Here is a 20,028-nt window from a genome sequence, read left to right on the forward strand (position 1 = left end):
TATTGATAACCAAACTAATATCCGAGAAGAACTGGTCTCACTACATCTGGATATGATCAGGAACTCCCCCAGAAACACTTTGCTAAGAACATCAGAAAGAGTAAAGATGGAGAGGAAAATACATCCTGGTCTTTAAGTGTACAAAGTACAGCCCTACCCAGGATTGGGGAATGGAAGTGATGGAAGCTAGTTTTGGTCACTGACCTAGGCTGGAAAGGATTCGTCCTTCCATCTCTCTAGGAAGTGTTGTGAAGCCAGGTGGCATTATTAGCAGCAAATCAGCATGTACTAAAAACATAGTTCTTGTAGAGGAGGCCAGGGGCATACTTTGCAACCACCTACTCTGATTTCACTATAAGGCCACAAAATTTCACCTGCAAGCCCTTTCCTTTTGTCTCTTTCACGCTTTTCTGTTACTTTCGCATACCTTTTAACCATCCCACATTTCAGCCTAGGGAGGAAAAAGATGACTGGAATGGTGACATTTCTCTGACACCATCTTTTACTGTCATCTATTTTTCTCTGGTTTGCAACTTATTATTTATAGCCTCAGACACAACACAGCTGAGACTAAAGAAAAGCAATACGTAAATCACTATTTTATAAACAAGAGTGTTCTCTACAAGCTTAGGCACAATGCAAATGAAGATATGGATTATAGAATCATTAGTTGCTTGGAGAGTCAAGAATATAACCTCATTGTATTTAAAAGAAACAGCTTGGCATTTTAGGCAAGCAAGACTGACACAGAACAGCATAGCCTTCCTGTGAAACCATGTCATGCAGAGTGCTGATGTGGATGAGCTGAATAGGTCACATAATATATATTGTTTAAATAGATAAACGATGCTGACATTACAACCTTGCTCTTTGACAGCTGATCAGAATATTCAAAGGTATCACCTGTGTCTTACTGTTAGCAGTTACTTACAAAGAGAAAGGAGAGAATCAGGTATGATGCATTAAATATTTTCATGGAAACACAGCAGTATACATGTAAAGAGATTATTTAAAGCTGTCTTGCTAAATTTTAGCCCTCTAGATACCAACAAGAATATTGTTTCTTTACCTTCTTTTTGTGGCTGCTAGCAGTTTTATGATGGGAAGCTGGGAAAGACAGCAAAGACAAGGATGCTCTCATCACCCTTCACTAAATGAACTCCATTCATTTTGCTGGTAGTTGAAGGTAGCCTGTGACCCTTGGTTAGAAGAATGCTGAAGAATCTCTAAACCATAGGAGCGTGTCAAAAATTAGACATATATCCATCCCTCACTTTCCTTTTCTCAGCTTTTAGTTTGAGTTGTCTTTCTGCAGGCTTTTCTGTCCCACTAGGTTCTACTGATGCAACAAATTGAGTTGGCAGATGCATACATTCTTATCTAAGCAGTGACCATATGACAGAGTACATGAATTATTCAGAAAGTTATAAAAGCACCTTTGGTTCAATGCTTTATTCATCTTATCCAGCCTTTTTGCTGAAGTAGCGTATAACACGCCTGCTACTCCTAATAGGATGCATTTCAAGGATTGTTTACGTATCTAGACCCCATCATTATAACACTTTTCTTGAATGCTGAACTCACCTTAGCAATTTTGCTCTTGTGTTGCAAGAGAAAAACTCTTTAATAAATTTAACAGAACAAATGTAACTATGTTTACACAGTCCCAGTTTTGACATACTGTGTGTAATTGAATTCAGAGCTTCACAAGCCACTAGCATAGTGCAACTAATTTTTTCTGTACTTCAAAAGTGGAAGGAAGATACAAGGTAGGGAGGGGTTGTGTGAGAGAGAAAGTGTGAACTCTTCAGAAACCAGGAACTGAGAAACTGCAGAGGAGAAAGCCTAATATTAGAGATAACAAGTATTAGGTGTCTTGGTACAAAGGTGCAGTAAAACCTATAACATCAGACTCTCAGTACCCAAGTCTGCAGACGTAGATGTGAATTTCTAACTATGGAATTCCAGAAGGGGTTTTGATGACCTTTATATGGGAAAGAATTGAATTTCTCAATTACCCAACAGGATTTCCCAATTTTTTGAGTACTCTCTAGCAGAGAGAGAGAAAGAGACTGAGGCTACTTAACTATATTTTATATCACATATTGCCTCTGTTCTCAGTTCATTTACTGTGTGGGAGGGGAATGTTTGTTTGCAGCCACATAGTGAGACTCCATAGGGCACACTTTAGAAGGCAAGGGGGAGATCAGAAGTTTTAGGACCTCATGTCCCCAGACATTATAGGGGACTGCAGCATCTCTTATACAAGGAGAGGCTGAGAGAGAGCTGGGCCTATTTAGCTTGGAGAAGAGAAGACTGAGAGGGGATCTGATCAACGTATACAAATATCCGAAGGGAGGGTGTCAAGAGGATGGGGCTGGACTCTTTTCAGTGGTGCTCAGCGACAAGACAAAAAGCAGCGGGCACAAACCAAAACACAGGAAGTTCTGGCTGAATATGAGGAAACATTTCTTTACTGTGTGGGTGACAAAGCACTGGCACAGGTTGCCCAGAGAGGTTGTGGAGTCTCCTTCTTTGGAGATATTCAAAACCCACCTGGATGTGATCCTGTGCAACACGCTCTAGGTGACTCTGCTTGGCAAGAGGATTGGACCAGATGATCTCCAGAGGTTCCTTCCAACCTCAACCATTCTGTGATTCTATGATGCAAGTGCTGATTTTATTTTTTTTTTCAAGTACACAAATCCTGGAGGAAAGTCCTGCTGTAGATGTGCAAAGGTATTATTTTGTAGCGCTAACATCACTAACCAACATTTTCCAAAACAGCTCACCAACACAAATACACAAAGAAACCAAAGAAGCTTATCATGATGCTGGAAAATAAGTGTTATGTACTTACAGTGTGGGGAATCACCTAAGACTCACGGACCACACTGCAGTGCCAGAGGGCATATTCTCAGCCACATTCTCAGCATAGATCTAAAATCCACTCCAAGACTTCTTTGTGAAGGTGAGGATAGATTTCATTGTTCTTACACTTAAGTTGCTAGCCTGCCCTGGCTGGCTGTCTTGAAGAATCCCTTGTGCTTATAAACACAGGGAGCCCAGTGGAAGTTGAAAACACAAATGAAATTGTTCCCTTTTAATATAGATATTCAGATCTCCAGTTGGGCAATGGAGATAAAATATCTGACAATAAAAATGTCAAACATTTAATCTTCATGGAAGGAAAGCTGCCAAGAAACAATATATTAATAACTTCACATTTATTTTTAGCTAGTACTACAGAATCTATATTTTTGGTGAACAGTTCTTCACTAACAAGTAATCTTTTATGAAAGACAATTATTTGCTGGTAAAGTCAGCAAATAGTTTAGGCTGATTGTTTTATTTAAGAAAAGCTGTGATATTAATGTTTCATTGATTCATTTCAGATTAACACTGTCATTGTGCTGAAAATTATCCCCAAAGCTTAAAGGAATTAAAATAGTGTTATCAAAAAATAATCCTCAAAAGAAATAAAACAATTTGGTTAACCAAAAATAAAATTACTCTGGAATTCTTGGTTGCTGAGCTTTTCTGCAGCTCAGTCTTTATTTTTTTCCAACTGAGACAGTGAATTAGAAAATAACTTTTCCACATAGCCCTAGTCTTTTTTTCACTCTTTCATTCAAAACCTTAGCAAAAGATGTAGCAATATATATATATACATATATATATAATTTGTGGTCATTTTATTTTTAAAAGCATTTTGCTTTAGGATTTATTTTCCAGATGTTGGACTTTAACTTGCAGCTACTTACTGATTGTGTGCATGAAGTGGTCTGGAATTAGGCTGTAGCTGGAAGTGGAACAGAGAGCTTCATGTACTGACCATAGAGTGATGCACTTCAGCAGATACAAAGTGAGAACTAAACAGAATTTAAACAGAAGTTACCATGTTAGGCAGAAAATGACTTCTTAAGGAGAAGTTCAAATTCATATTCTTAATTCAAACAAAATGCAGGAACAAAGTAATTTTTTTAAAAAGTGATTATTTTAAAAGTGCTAAGTATTCAGAAACTCAGACAGTGCAGTCCATCTTGGGCATCCATCTTGAAGAGGGATCCAATACAAGGAATGCATATTTTAGAAAACAGAAAGAGTTTGATGGAATTTCCTGGAAAAGAAAAGCCTAAAAAGGCTAGGGTTATTCTGCCTTAACAAAAGAGAATGCAAATGTGGCTGATGAACATACAGTACAGTAAAATAGCTAAAATTATTATGAACTGAGATTTAAGATCTGGCTGACATTATTGAGCAAGCTTGAAATAAAGGCATGGAATGAAACTGTATAGAATACAGTTAGTTACATTTAGTTACATTCTATAGTTAGTTACAGTTAGTTACATTCTGAATAGAATGTAATATGTAATCAAAAAAAAAAAAGATGTTTTCCATTATGGTTAGAAGTGTAACTGGTGATATTTTAAAGAAGGATCAGGTAGCTGCATGGAACATCAGTTATTTTGGTTCTTGGATGGATCTGACTGTGGTTGAGGTTAGGATAAGAATTTTGCACTACTAACATTTCTCTGTCCTTGTAGCCATTACCATTGTAGTATCTGAATGCGTGCTCATCATTTTGTTTTGGGTTGTTCTAGTTAGCTATGGTGATAAAGGTAAGTCACATGGTGTAATCTGTGCTCTTGGATGGAATTACACGAGCACTTCAAGAGCAAGCAGTAACAGACGTTAACTTAAAATGTAAATTTGCTGCTATGAAATTCTCCTTTCAAGAAATATTCACGTATATCTAAACAACTCAATGAAAATGTTATGACACAGAAAATAAATCAAGGATTTAAATGATGGTACGGTAGCTGATGCTGCTCCTGCCTAGTAGCAGCAGTTCCACATGCACTCAAAATACAAAGAGCCAGTAACCTACTGATTTAATGACTGCGTTTTTTAAGATTAAAATAAAGATGCCCACACCATAAAGTGACTTTGTACTAGATGCCTGGGTACATGCCTGCTAGAAACCTGAGAATTCCAGTTCCTAAAAAAAAACCACATCACACCACAGATGATAGAAATAGCAGGGACATACACACTTCTGTCATGCAACCTAGCTCTTTGGTGCTCTGTCTCCTAGGCCTGGGGCAAGCCGTATGTCCCAGTGCCTAGTAACGTGTCAACTTCAAAGCTTTTTGTGAATTTGGGCATTTGTAACACTCCTCCATATTGGGCTTCTGGTATCTAATGACAGTCAAATTCACCCTGTAAAAGAAGTAATGTTTTCACTGAGAACAGTACTTGAACCTCCTCATTTTTGTGGAATTAGTAGAGCTTAATACTGCTGAATTTGCTACTTCTGTCAGATTTGGTTGAAGTTAGCAGAGACGTTTAAAAGCCGTTGGACAGAAACACAAAAGCAGATGCAAAAAACATGATTGCATTTGGCTTGCGTGGTTATGAAATAAGTCTCCGCCAGAATCATGAATTTAAAACTGCTTCATTTTAGTTTATAGGAATTCAGAAATCTGAGACTTCTGATTTTTTTTGTTTCCGTTTTCAATAGTTGATTAAGAAACCACCGTTTGTCTAACATCAAAGCTATGTTATTCTCTTTCTTGCACTCAGAAGGTTAAAGGCTTGTTTTTCAGATATCCAAAAGTGCTTGTTTATAAGCAAGAGAATAACATAAATGAAAATATTCATAAATACGTCAGTGCTATTGAAGGATGACTTTTTATTTTTTTTTTAATAACAGCCATTCTTAAGGAACACAGACTGCTTGGCTGAATGTTTTTTTTTCCCAGGATAGCATTTCCTTTCTTGGAGGAAGAGTGCTTCAGTTGCACATCTATTTAACTGTCTGCTCTTCATCCTCCCCACCCAGCCTGGTCAGTGTTTCCAAATATACCCTTAATTGTGTATATAAAAATGTAGAAATGTAAGAATAGCACACAGTGGCATGTGCAGTTTTCTAGTCTGTGTTCACGACAACATACAATTCTGTTCCGTGAAGCAGCAGAACATAGAAAGATCACAGAGCAATTTGTTTCTGGCTTACTGTTTCTGGTTTTGCAGTCACTCGTAGAAGTCCCAGGATACAAAGAATTTCTTTGTTACTTCATGGCCTTGGCATATGCTTGAAGATGCTAACGTAATGTGCAGAGCTACTACATAAAATAAATTGAAAAGATAGCCACCAGTAAGTGGTTAGACTTAATAATATTTTATTCTGTAGGGCAGCAGATACATTTCCAATTGTTCCGATATTATTTCCTAATCTTCACACTGTAATTCTGAAACTGGTTTGTATCCCAAGTCTCACAACCTGTTTTGGTATTTCAGTGATTTGTAGGTTATTTTTTAAGCATGCTTAGACCTACACAGTACGTAGTATCATTTTTAGTTGTCGTTCAAATGCTGGATATCACGCAGATGAGCTAGTGAAACAGAAAGCACATTACTCCAGGGACTGTATAGGAGTGTCACTGTACAGGAAGGGAGGCCTCAAAACAGTATGTGGATCAGAGTAAAGTCAACAGTGCCCTAAAAGTACAGTGCGAATCAAGCTCAGAACACATCAGATCTGGTTCCACCATCTCTGTAGTTCCACCATCTTTCCCATAACTACATATAGTTGTCTCAATATAAATAACAGTTAACAAATACAGAATAATATAGAGGACCTTTATATAACATTGTAAGAACAGATTGGCCCTGCTGGTTTCTGAATTCTTTCCAGCAAGAGAGAAGAGAGGCATTTTTAAATGCTGCTTCTACAGTCTGGGTAACTCTGCAGTTCCTCTGGCACTCGGCTCTGGCAGACGACGCGATCAGCAGGAGCACCTAGGGCTGTGCCACTGAAACGAATTCAGGACTCGGTGCACCTGCAGATCTCACTTAGTCTTACTCAGTGAGCACTTCGAGTTTCTTAATGCAGTTCTGTGCACATTTTTTCTTTTGAACTGGGTGGAGTTCGGGAAGAAGCCAAAAATGTTCTTGCTTGTGTAATTTTCAGTTAAGATCAGTGGATTTTGATTCTCAAGTGTGATGTTTTTCCATTAGGTTGTATAACTAAACACAACATACATGATGTCATGTGCTCTGGCAGAGGATCTGGAAAGGGTGCAGTTCATGGGGATTTAGAACATGGAAATCCAAAGCTATTTAAAATTGTGAAAAATAAGAATATTTATTAGAATATTCATTATCTTTGAAAGGCATCTCTTGTCAGTCTCTGAAGAGTAGAGAAGCCTGAGTTTCTTTTTGCTCCCTTTATTTTCAAGCATAACAGTTTATCTCTTGAAGACTTACCTCTTTGAGAACTGCTACTAATACTCAAAAAGCATAAAAATATTCTGTGGCCAGGACATAGCATTAAGAATCTCAATATACACATTGTCACACTTGACATGTTTACAGCAGTATTTAAAATCCATTTATTTATTTTAACATTTTGACAGTAATTTATAGGATCAAATTCTGTAGTCATTCTAGAATGGCAAAGTTCTGAGTACAACATGTCCATGAGTTAGTGCTTATGCAAGAAAGTTGTACTCTGGCTGCGTGTTCCCTAATGAGATTAGGCAATCGATTCTTACAATCTCTCATTCTGTTGATTGCTTTACTGCTAGTAAAAGGACATTTATATAACTTACCTGCGCAGAAAACCACATCCCTTCTGTTAGAGAGAAGAGACTGATGACAGACTGTGAATTTCCACACGTGGTTTTGGAGCAGTAGCTAGGTCTTCTCTTAATTAATACCCCGCAGCAAGTTCGTTCCAGACCGTGTGCTCATTTTTTATGAACAATAATGACTCTCACATCTTCACGCAAGATATTCAGCATTTCCTGACAACACAGCTTTTCTTTGAGGAGCTGTTGCTAAACCTCACCGAAGGTGGGAAGCACTCTAGAGAACTCACTGCCACCACTTTTGTGATGCCAGCTGTCAGACAGTGTAGTGAAGGGAAAGTTGCTTGGCCAAGAAATATAAAGGCAACTCCAAGAAGATACAGACTAGAGAGAGCTGAGGGGGAAAAATATTTCCTAGGAGGGAGGAGAACAGAAAAGAGTAGAAAACTAGTGTAAGAAAGGCACAGTGCCTCCTTGTCTTTGGCTCGGAACCCAAATCATCACCACCACCATCACAAATATCAAATCAGACAGATGAGTATGAACCTGAATGTTCCCAGCCAGATCTGATGAGCAGTGAGGAGAGGGGGAGATGGATTGTGCAATATCTTTATCAACTCCCTGTTAGTGCTGGATAACACAGTTATTACATAATCCTGCTCCAGAACCTCTTCCCTCACTAGGAACTGAACTGTTAGGCCTATTTCTGGCTACCAAATGACAGACGTTTTTAAGAACACCGATAACATGCCAGCTGATCAGCACAAAGGGACTTTTTTGTGCTTCATGGTATTGTGAACAGCAGAAGCAAAACATTGCATCTTAATCCTTGCCTTCCTTGTCCGAAAGCAGACATCGCGTAGGGCAGTCCTTCTAGTGAAGGATGTTTGCTGATTTCGTTTGCAATGAAAACACAGAGAAAATTAACTTAGGCAACAAAAACGTCCAAAGACCATTGCCTTACCAAAAAAGATGCCATTGCTCAGGGATGAGAAACTTCAAACCTGCAGGCCAGATCCAGCAGTCAGACTATGCCTCATTGCCCTTCTTGCCAAGGATCCCAAAGTCCTCCCGCTGTCATAGAAGTGTATCTGTTTTATGACCAAAACACGGGGAGAAGACTGATGTATCTGGTGGCACTACAGACTAACACGTCCCACCATAGGCAGGTGCATATCCAGCGGATGACTAGATACATGACAAACAGCCAAAATATATTTGCTTCCCATGTTCCACATTTCCATCAGCAGAACAAGAGAGGAGTCCTTGACAGTTTGCAGGAGAAGGCTCAGGAGGACACTGAATGGATTTACATGTTTTTTTAAGCAACAAAACTATGTCCATTAAACCAGTTGGTGGAGTTTTTATTCTCCATAATGTTTGTGGGGACCTAGGTTTTTAAACTTTAGTTCAAGGGAAGCAAACTGCAAGCAGTCCTGTTCATCTTAGCTGCCTTTTTCTTCTTCTCAGGCTGCACAGCTACTACAGTGCCCAGCTGCAGACCTCCAGCACTGCTGTGCATGGGCACTTGGTCCTGTGAGAGATGTTTCCAGGGCCTGAGGTCTGCTGAGAAGTGCATCAGGTCACCCGACTGATATTTATTTGAGCTCACTGGGTCACTGTTCCTACTCTAAGCATCACGGGTCATGGTTTTTAGGATAGCTATTGACAGCAGGTTGCTCCCTTCAAAGTAGCACATTTACCTAGTAGAAATAATGTGCTACCTGCCTCCCACCTAAATGAGACCTAAGGCAGTGAACGAGAAAAACTATTGTACCTTGCAGCAAATACAGAAAACACAGGAGGATACAAGGTGAGAGCCTCACATTCAGTGCCTCAAAATTGCTGTCCTGTATTTTCACTGTAATTGTTTTTAAGTAGCTGTAGAGAAAGGCTTCATCACACCTTCTGAATTTTTACAGTGAGTCAGACAGGCATAGGGACAGCTCGGAAGTGAATATCCTAGAGAGCTCAGTACAGGTACAGTCAAAGTCCAGAAGTAAAATCCAGCAGACTACCAGAGATACGGAATGTGACGTCCCTGAAAGGATCAGAGTCTCTGAAGATCCAGTTATTAAACAAGGTATCAATCATTTGATCTCCAGCACTTTTTAAAATGTTGGAACCCCACAGTGGCCTCCCTCTGTGGTGGAGAATGCCACCACCTCCATCCATTTAGTGCTAAGTAGCATCTGCCTCACACCCAACCTTTTTGTTCTAACTTCTGCATATGAAAAACATGGATAACATTGCTGTCTGTCTCTTCTAATTATGCCATGTTCAATCCCTGCAGGTGAGCGGCCTTTTGAATGCAGCTGGCAAGAATGCAACAAGAAGTTTGCTCGCTCTGACGAGCTGGCCCGCCATTACCGCACGCACACTGGAGAAAAGAAGTTCAGTTGCCCTCTCTGTGAGAAACGCTTCATGCGCAGTGACCATCTGACAAAGCATGCCCGTCGCCATGCCAATTTCCACCCAAGCATGCTCAAGAGGCGAAGTGGAAGCAATTCAAGAACAGGGTCTGTCAGTGACTACAGCCGCTCAGATGCCTCGAGTCCTACAATTAGCCCTGCCAGTTCCCCATAGACCTACCTGCACTGGATGTCAGCACTTTGCTTCTAATACTTAATGTGGAGTTTTGTTTGTGTTGCACATGTTTTAAAAACTCTGTCACTTCCCCTCCTCAATTTGTCCCTGCCCCCTCACCTCTTTTTTTTTTTAATCAGTAAATAGCTGCCTCCCACTGCAATTTTCAGTCAGATTTTCTTTACCCAACCACACGACTGGCCATTCTAACCTCATGGACAGATGGATTTACATGTTCTACTTAGTGACTCCTGCTGTCTCAATATCCCATACATTTTACAACCATAACATATCCTCATGATTATTCTTTATAAGAAAATGAGAAAATCTAAAAAAGAAAAAAAAATTCACCTCAGGTGTCAAAGTAGTTTTGTAAGACCAGATTGCACAACGTGAGCGTACATACACTTAGAAATCAACTGTGTTAGTTTGTGTCCCCCTTCTCCTTTCTCAGGGATGGATATTTATGTTACACAATAACTACAATGAAGACACACCCTAACCGCAGCCTTATTATGTAAATATATTTGCACTCAAAAGCTTTTTGTTAGGTTCTTTCACACACTGGGGAAAAAATAAAAAACAAACAATATAAAAACCAAACCAGTACTGGAATATAGTACCAGACTCTCCAACTGTTTGTTTTCCTGGTTATACATCTACATGTGGGAGCACCCAAACAGGAGTTTTTTTTCTTCAAACTGCCCTCTGCTTTTGGTAGCAAGTCACCTTTTTGCTTCATGCTGAAGATGCTCCAAAACCAACTATTCCAAAAACCTTTGTGAAGTTGATAAACTACTACTTTTTGTTTTATACCAGATAAAATTCTGAGAAAAAATTCTAAACACGATGCCTTAAGTAAATAACCTAAATCATGAGGAAACACATTTACACTGGGTAACATTGTATTGCAAAGTGGCATGGAATCTCAGAGGCATTCTGTCCTCTCTCTCTCTCCAAGTCATTAAGCTCTCTGCGCTGCCTGCTCAGTATGGGACCAACAGAATACTCAAACCAAACCACATTGACTTGAACAATTTTCTTTATCCTTTCCTTTTTTTTTTTTAATGAACTATGGAAATAGCACAACTGAACCAATGCCCATCAAAATTTTTATTGAGGTACTTACCTACTGTACAGCTGTATGTTAGCAAGACAAATTGCTTAAGATAGTCTCTGTATCCTGTTGCATCACAGACATGGTCTGATAAAAGGAAGCGAAAATCACAAGGTATCTTCTGACTAGAAAAACAAATATGCATTTTTAAGTGTTACAAAAAAATGGCATTTTAGCTCAGCAGTCCTTCAAGTTTCTCAAAAGGACACATACCAGCATAAAGAAAGGATCTCTCATTTCTGAATAACTGCCTAAAAACAGAAAGGGAATCTTGGCTGTTTTTCAATAATTTTCAAATATTGGGCATAAGATAAAGCACTAGAAAGTAGATCTTTATGTTTTATATGGTAAAAAACAGCAAAAGACCAGAGCATTGTGATGTACTAGAGACTTCACTAGCAGCACATATGCTTTCCTTGTTATGGCTGGCTCTGATGGTGCATAGTATAGATTCAGGTCCTTTTGATTCTGGAATTTGGGGGGGGTTCTTGTTTTTACTGTAAAGTCTAAATTCAGTTAAGTGTAGCATGGTGAAAGAGAACTCTATATGCCAAACGTGCCATTTGATATCAAATTAATGCATCCGCATTCCAAATGAACTCGTATCATAATTGCTGCTTTGCATTGATACAATTTTGCAAGTTTTTTTGTACTGTATATTAACTGTGAGAGGCTAATATAGATTCCTGAGTTGTTTCATGGGTACTTCCATAATATTTACATTATTCCTAATTATATAGTTGTATGCATCAATACTTGCAGACGGTTGAAGTGCAGATATTTCAGTATTTTCTCATGTTCATTTGCTTCAGATTCCACCTCTAGAAAATCACATTTTCCCCTTCTGAAGTGGAAATCGTGCTAGGCACAATTCTACTGCCACATTTACAAAAAATGAAGTAACATTGCAGTTTTGTTTTTTGCTGCAAGAAGACGAGCATTGCTGAATTTGTGTGGCAAGTTGCCTAACCACTGTATAGTAGGGGAAAGCCAGATATGTTTACTTCCATAGGTTTATTTTCTTTTTTAAAATCTCATCTACTGAGATAAAAAATGGTGACAACTTTATGCTATTCAGGTAAGAGGAATTCACATTCCAATCATTTTTGTGACTGATAAAAGTGTTCTTGTGCTGTAGTTAGGAAAGAGGCAATTAAGATACCCAGCTAAAGGAATTTTACAGGTCAGCTGTACCTTGTGCACATACTTCAAGTTATAAGCACATTTATCATTATCATTACACCTTAACAGAGGGATAAGGGGGTGGAGGGGACACTAATATCAGCAGCAATCATAGGTTTTGTGTTTTGTCCTCAGTTTGTTGTAAAATCACCTTCTCCAGCAAGACCATCATTTAATCTGTAGCAAGGGAAGAACCACTCCAGTCCATCCATTTACAGCATAATATTCACCACGAAACAGTAGATATATTACATTTTTTTTTTTTTAAAGCCTAGAGAAAGAATATTCCCACCATTTTTTATTAGTACTAGGATTATGGGGACATAAAGATTATGCAATAAGCTATTCCGAGACAAGAACTAGTTAATCTTTAACTCAAGCAGTAAACTAAAGCATTTTATGCATTTTCCTCATAGAGATTACTAATGATTCTCCAAGGGTTTGTGGGGCAAAAACGATTGGGTCAAAGCTGAATTTCCAGTTCAGCCAGTTCATCTAATAAGAAGGCTGGGAGACTATATATAAGCCAACATAGCTATGCTTTCAGGAAATTCTCTGAAATTTGCCTTTTTTTTTTTTTTTTTTTTTGACATCTCAGCTGTAGGCACCTCAGAGTCTGTTAGGCTGACAGTCAAATTATCAAGTTTTAGAATCCTAGCTAAAGCTTCAGATATCTCCATTAAATGTTAAATAAATGATAGCTCTATGATGCAAAGATGAAGTCCAAACCACTAGTAGTTTTCATGACTGAATGTGAAAAAAACTTCTCTCAGCATTCTGATACGGTAAACTAGAGTTTGGGGGTTTCTAGCATCTTCTGGGAAGCAGAAACAGCAGTAAGGTCATAAGACTATTCACATGATTGCTTCTCCTAAGTTTTGCAGTTATGAGAAGTCTGAACAGCTCAGATTATATTTTGAAATCTGGTTACTTACCCAAACTAACATTAGATTTTTACCCTTTTGTTGTTTCGCCCAGCTGTGTGACCTAATCCAATCTTCTGGTGTAGCAGCAGACATGACATCTGCAGGAAATAATTGCTCTGGCAAGGTGCAAATCTTTTCACAGGCCTCCTAATTTCCCCATGTAATCTGTTGAGGTGGGTCCCCACAAACTACAAACTTGCTTTATTTTTTTTTTCCTTTTGATTTCAGAGCACAGTAGCAGGTTTATTAATATTAAGAAAGCTCTGAAAGTTTGCTTTTTTCAAGCCATGATTCTAGCTTCCTCTCAGAGTCGAGCTGAACTACCTTGCTATAGAAAAAGGGTGCAAATTACAGTCATCGCCTTGCTACTATCATTCAATTGAAACTATAGATGCTCAAACTCTCTCCAAACTGTCAACTCAGATCTTTGCATTGGGTCAAGTTGTTAATTGTAGTACGTGAACACAGGCAGAAATGAAAGGTATTAGTGTCCTCCAGAGTGCTAATCAATTTTTTACTGATATAAACTCATTCACCCCTTCCATTAACCTCATCCTGCACAAAGGCCTGAAGTGCATTAATGGCCACATGAATTCCTCCTTCTTAGAAAGCAGTCCTGAAATCTAGGCAGCTAGATTTTATTGTGAGAATTGTTTGTATCTGCAGATTACTTGTTCCTTGCTTTTGTAATATATGCATGGTATTTGTTTACATTAAATTACATAAATGCAAAGGTATATATTTATAACAAAACATCAGAAGCCTGTTTGATGGTAACACCTAATTCCTGTGCGTATCCTACCCTCTGTACTGCATTGATATTTGCAATAACTTTGAGCTCTGTGAGCCCTCTGTACGTCTTTAAAACCTCATTACCTTCTGTCCAGAAGTTCAGTGCTTTTCTTGTTTCTTGCATCCAGACAGGAAAAGACTGTCTGAGGAGCTTACCTGTTTCTAGCTATTCACATTCAAACTGGTTATCTGCAGTTCTTTGCCATGAGTTCTAGGAATTTTAGTGTGAAATGCATTATTGTTTTGAGGAACATGATTTCTGAGGAAAGATTAAGGAAAATGAACTCTACATATTAAAGCTTGCCTATCCCTTGCCATTTGATTTACTAATTCCACCAGGTGATGCCTACAAACTGACTTTCAGGTGCTCTTTTACTCCTTCACACCATCTTTTTGTCCATTGGGTGCTAACACACAGTCTATGTCAGTGAATGGTATGATGAGCATCTGTATTTTTAACGTTTTGGGGGATAAAGCTGTAGCCTTAGGCAGTAGAAAATAACTGTTATTCTTGTTTACCCCATAAACCAGAATACAGAATGCAAAAACCCATGCACTGGTATAGGTTTTATACATATATGGATTTATATAAGCATATGCACATATATATAAAAATATGTGTATATGTGTATATTGTATAGTATGTGTGTGTGTATACATAAATATACAGCAGTGTGCATATACTACACACAGAATAACAAAGGGATGTCTACAGAGCAAAACTAGGTATCCGTTTCATTATAGCTAGAGATGGGTCTGAACCACAATCCTGGATCCAAACACCATTGCCTTTAGAAAGTTTGAATCTGTTTTTTGAGATTTGTGGTTTAGTTTCATCTCTGGTTACAGCTGTAGTTACTTGTGTATATATGCATTCTGGGGGACGTGTGTGTGTGTGTGCGCGCGCGCACATGTGCTTATTCACATGTGTATGCCTCTGTGAGTGACAATATTTGTGCAAATGTGCACGTTTACGTACATACTTTCAGCTTTGGTGAACTGTAATGTTACTGGTGTCATCTTCTCTTGGACAGTTTTATCAACAGCACACGAATGCTTCCATGGTCACTTTTCAACTCTATAAATCACTACATTGAAGTATTATAGTTGTACAGTTATATGCTCATCTATTCTTGCTCTGCTGTAACTTTTTATGTATTTTGTACTGCATAGATTATATATTGTGATAATGCCTATAAAACAACAGTAAAAAGGAAAAAAAGGAAAAAGGAAGAAAATTAACAGCTGTAAAGCATCGTCTTAACATGTATGCATGGTTAGTGACGTTTACATTTTCCAAAATAAAACTTATAATATGAAGTGTTGCCTTATCTATAATTTCATTTTCTATATCAGTTAAAAAGCATCAACTAGGTAGTATTTCTGCTGTTAGTTTGAGGTTTGATATGTTGTTTGATGTCTTTGTTTAAATTTCAATCAGCGCTACTTTTTAAAATGGGATTTTTTTAAAAACCATTGAGAAAGTTTGTGTGATGTTTGTTTTGTATTCTCCTTCAATACATATTTTAGAGCTGCATAGTGAAATTCCTTTCTCAAGGCTGACATATACTTTGTTTTTCTTTACGAGATAGTTACAGGATTAATATACACAAATTGAAGCTCAGAGGCAACCATCCTTTCTTTCAAAGCCTAGTTCTTTGCAAATTTCTGATACCATCTCCACAAATGGCAATGTCCTATCAAACCAGTTGTAATTTAATCTCACAGTGCCCTGAGATGTTTTCTTACCTCATTTTAGAGATGATGAAATCGAAGCACAAGTGATTGAGTGACTTCCTCAAAGATGTGAGGCTATCGCAGGTATGCGTCTTTGTCCTCCTTTGGAATTAACACCACATCCACAGGAAAACAATTTTGTGTGCTATAGTGATTAATTGTCTATGGAACATTATATCTGATTGCGAAAATAATTTGAAAGAGTAGACTACTAGTGAAAGATGAAAGCTAAAATATCCTCACCAAGCCAGGGACAACTGTGGAAATTACTTTAAAATCAATACATTTTCTTGTGTGGGGGTGATGAAAACTGTTCAGAGCAAGTAACTTGGAGAGGCGTTATCTTTAACAGCAGCCTTCCCCATGTGTTTATTGCTGTGTTGAACTGTCACTGCTATTCATTATCTCTGACCACGCGCCAGTTAGCTTGTACATCTCAATGTATCTACAAGCAACTGTTGTTCTATAATTTACACAAAGGAACTAGCTAAATCACATAAATGCTTGAATACGTTAATGCAGTATTTATGGGATCTTTATCTGGGAACACCATACTCTTTGGGCAGGCAGTGTATAGCTTTGACTCTATTAGTGAACCTCGCTGGAACAGAAGATAAAATGCCTGTGTCCAGCAGAAAACCACAGGCTTGTTTCATTCTTCTCTACATACATTGGCATGATGTGACTTCTATCTGCTTATTCTCAATGTCTTTGGTATAAATGGGAAATTTCAGGTTATGAGAGTCCTTAGGCAAAAATTCTGGTAAACTAATACCAAAGTGTGCGTACTTCATTGTCCATCAGTCTGACTGTTGAATTTCTTCAGTTTCAGATCAACTGAAATAATTAACCTCACCCTGCTCCTGGCAGTCCTCCCCTTGAGTTTGCATCCTTGGCTGTCCTCTCACAGCATTCACATTTCTTAGTTCCATTTTTACCCCTTAACAGGTAGGCTACGTAGCTGATTTAGAAGACTAATTGCTTTCCTGCTACTTGGTTCCTATGGATAGGGACATTTCTGACTACTACCCCTACCCAGTTTTTGGCCACTTGCTCCATCTGAATTCACTGTTTGCACTAGATGGAAAGGTGGAGAGGTGCATTTTTTCACTGCTGCTGGAAGAAGTTGATAATAGTCTCCTGCTCCTCTTCTCTATTAAAGAATGGGTCTGAACATTTTTGAAAATACAGGTTAAACAGTGCCTTTAAAGAGCTGTGTATTTGTGAAAATAGATTCTGAAAAATAGCACTTGTGTAGCCTTCCTACATGAAGGCTCCACCTCATGTTTGATAACAGAGGAGCAGAAAAAGATCATTTTCTGAACTTTCTGGAAGAAAGAAAAGAGAAACAAATCCTTCTGAAAGGATATGCCTTTTCAGTCTGAGCATGGAGTTGTTGCCCTGGTTCCGTAATGTTATGTACATCCCCACACAGACACCCACACTGAAACATGTAACACATTCTCATCCACAAAAGAAACTGCTCCTCTCGGGTTGCTAAATATATGGGTTTCTGTCTTGCCTGTGACTCAGCGCTCGTCACCAGATGTTCATAGGCTTGGCAGCAGTCCATCAGTTCAGAAGAAAAGAGATAATGCTGTTAGAATTAGGATGGGATTTTTATATTCACATTTATCCGTGTATGATTGCCGTCTCCAAAGCAGTTCACCTCAAGGTTCTTTGCCCCAGCTTTTCAAGGAAACACAGCCATGATGTGCCTTGCTGTTTGACTGCAAGAGATTAAAGTGACAGAAATATAGATATACTATCAACAGAAAGATAGAGAAGAAAGAGAATACAGGTTGAAAAAAGAAAAAAAAAAAAAAAAAGGCTGAGGAAAATGAGACAAGCCAAGTGTTCCTAGCAGCTGACCAAAAAGGCTCACATGGCACCAGAATACATGTGGGGCTTCCTAAAGAACTCCAGGGTGACCAGGCTGGGCAGCATCTCCAAATACTGAGGACCACATCATCTTTTCTGCGAGCAGTAGAAAAGGGTCCTACATCAAAGAGTAATTCAAGCGGGCAAGCATATGTCTAGCTAGCTACAGTGCATTGCTGGCACGGCTAAGAGTTTAACAAGAGATTTTTTTAATAGTCTTCTCAATCCATACACAAGACTAGGGTGAGGAGTCTGGATGCCCAGACATCTGGGCAGCAAGAGAGGGAAAGGGAAGCGTGAATGAACACTGGCTTTGGCAGTCAGCTTTGTGCTCTGGGCAGTGCAGAGAACAAGAGTACATTAAACAAACATGGAGATAAAAAAGAATGAAGAAGAGAGATCTGAGAAAACCTGAGTGAGGTTTTATGCAGGAACAGGCCTCGAAGGTCTATGAACACTGAACAAAACCTAAACACTTACATCTTCGTAATAACTCTGCCTCACCGATAGCACGCAGCTCTACAGCATAATTGGTGCCTCATCATAATTGTAAATAAAGGACCAACCTGCCCAACCTGACTGGCACCGGCAAGAATTAGTTTTAATCTTTGGCTCCCGCTGGCAGGAACGAATGTTCAACAAGCAAAGAGGGGTTGGCATCAGGGGCTGGGCTACGAGAGGCTCTGAGGTGCTGTTGCTGGCAGGCCTCTGCCGAGCTGACGGTTGTTTTCTGCGTCAGTGCCTAACCGCGCTGCCGGAGCACACCGCAGCACGTCTGAGCCTGCTGAGCTGGTGCTGGGAGGTGCGCTCTGGAGGCTCGTGCAAACAGAGCCATGCTTGCAGCACATCCTCTGCCTCAGACCACAGTGCTTGCTACCACTTCCCTCGCAGGGACTAAATCCAGGCACCACCCTTTCTGTGGGGCTGTTTGTGCAACCACGGTGCTGTCTGTAGACATGACATTCAAGTCATACTGTCCCCGAGCTCACACGTCACACCTTTACCACCCTGTCACCCCCATCACAAATACCATAGCAAGTCAGTAGTAGTAGGCACAGAAATACATCAGAAGGCCAATATTGTACTTTCTATGAGTAGTAAAGGCTTGGAGCCTGCCCTGCTGACTCACCTGTGTTGGCAAGAAGCCCCCAGAAGTCAGTTGGAAGTGTAAACTGAACTGGACCCCTATTTTCCATGTTCCTCAGACTGCAGGAGGAAAAGGCCGCTGAAGAGTTAAACAGGTATCCTGAGGTGCTACCATTCTAGGATTTGTCTCTTAAAGCTTGTTGTCACCAACTTAAGCAAGGCTTTGCAAATACAGATAAAGATTTACCTTCCCTGCTTGTCGTGAGCTGAGTTAGATTCAGGTTGTATCTAACATGTCAAGATGTCCAAGCTAACTCTGGAGGTGATTCACACTGCTTGGACTGACAAATAGCCCTCAGCTCATTGGGCAGAGCATCATTTTAACGCAGTTGTGGTTACGCTGCCCAAGCCGGCTGGTTCTGAGCTAACCCTGTACGATCTGGACACAGCCCAAGGGGAAGGTGCAGGATGCCCAGAGGGTGGACAAGAGGACACCAATGAGAAAGAAGGGCCAGCTGAAGGCCAAGAGAGAGATGTGCTGGCCAGGCAGAGAGCTTCAGGTGTGTGACAGTGTAATAGGAGGAATGAGATGAAAAAATGTGGGAAACAGACCAACAGTGCAATAAATGGGGAAAGTGAGGTTAAAAGGAGGAAGATTGGTGTAGAAAAAGGAGAAAGGAGTATAGGGTAGGGCAATTTTGTATCCTTTTACATAGAGAAAAAGAAAGGGCTAAGGTGCAAAATCCAAAAGGAGGTCTGGGGGAAGGAGCACGATAGCTCCTGCAGTGGCATTTCCAACAGACTGGACGCTGAGATATGCCAACACATAGTAACTAGGACGGTGTATCTTTAAGAGCCCGATGTTTGTATTTTCCCATGCTCTCCTATTGCTGAGATAACTTACTGAGCCATTTCTCTGATCCTGGAGACAAACGGAACAGGCACAAAACATAACAAAACAATAGCAACGGGAAGAGAGAAATTCCTCCCTCCCCACACGCGGGGAGGTTCACCACACGCGTTTAACACCAGCCATCTGAGCACACTCAAAGCCTCCAAGCGGAAGAGAAACAAGGAGCAGGCTGATGGCGCTGCTTGGTGCACGTGTTTTGAATCAAGGTCACCT

General features: G+C 39.6%; 2 protein-coding genes across 2 annotated transcripts in view; one reads left to right on the forward strand and one right to left on the reverse strand.

Annotated features, from left to right (window-relative positions):
• Positions 1-11,421, reverse strand: part of TRPM1 (transient receptor potential cation channel subfamily M member 1) — a 161,777-nt gene extending 150,356 nt beyond the window's left edge. Inside the window, exons 1-4 of the mRNA XM_080607996.1 lie at positions 11,311-11,421; positions 7,617-8,686; positions 3,765-3,872; positions 2,557-2,723 (exon numbers count right to left, since the gene is read on the reverse strand). The gene's annotated coding sequence lies outside the window, so the exon portion shown is untranslated. The remainder of the gene's footprint in view (positions 1-2,556; positions 2,724-3,764; positions 3,873-7,616; positions 8,687-11,310) is intronic.
• The window catches only part of KLF13 (KLF transcription factor 13), a gene marked incomplete at its 5' end in the record, with an annotated part of 34,645 nt that extends 19,127 nt beyond the window's left edge, over positions 1-15,518 (forward strand). The window contains one exon of the mRNA XM_080608168.1: positions 9,889-15,518. Within this exon, the coding sequence (XP_080464294.1) occupies positions 9,889-10,181 (293 nt within the window). The 3' untranslated portion in view covers positions 10,182-15,518. The remainder of the gene's footprint in view (positions 1-9,888) is intronic.
• Between the last annotated feature and the right edge of the window lie 4,510 nt (positions 15,519-20,028).

The sequence above is a fragment of the Anser brachyrhynchus genome, assembly GCF_964034855.1.
Source record: "Anser brachyrhynchus genome assembly, chromosome: 11".
In the NCBI taxonomy this organism is placed as follows: Eukaryota; Metazoa; Chordata; class Aves; order Anseriformes; family Anatidae; genus Anser; species Anser brachyrhynchus.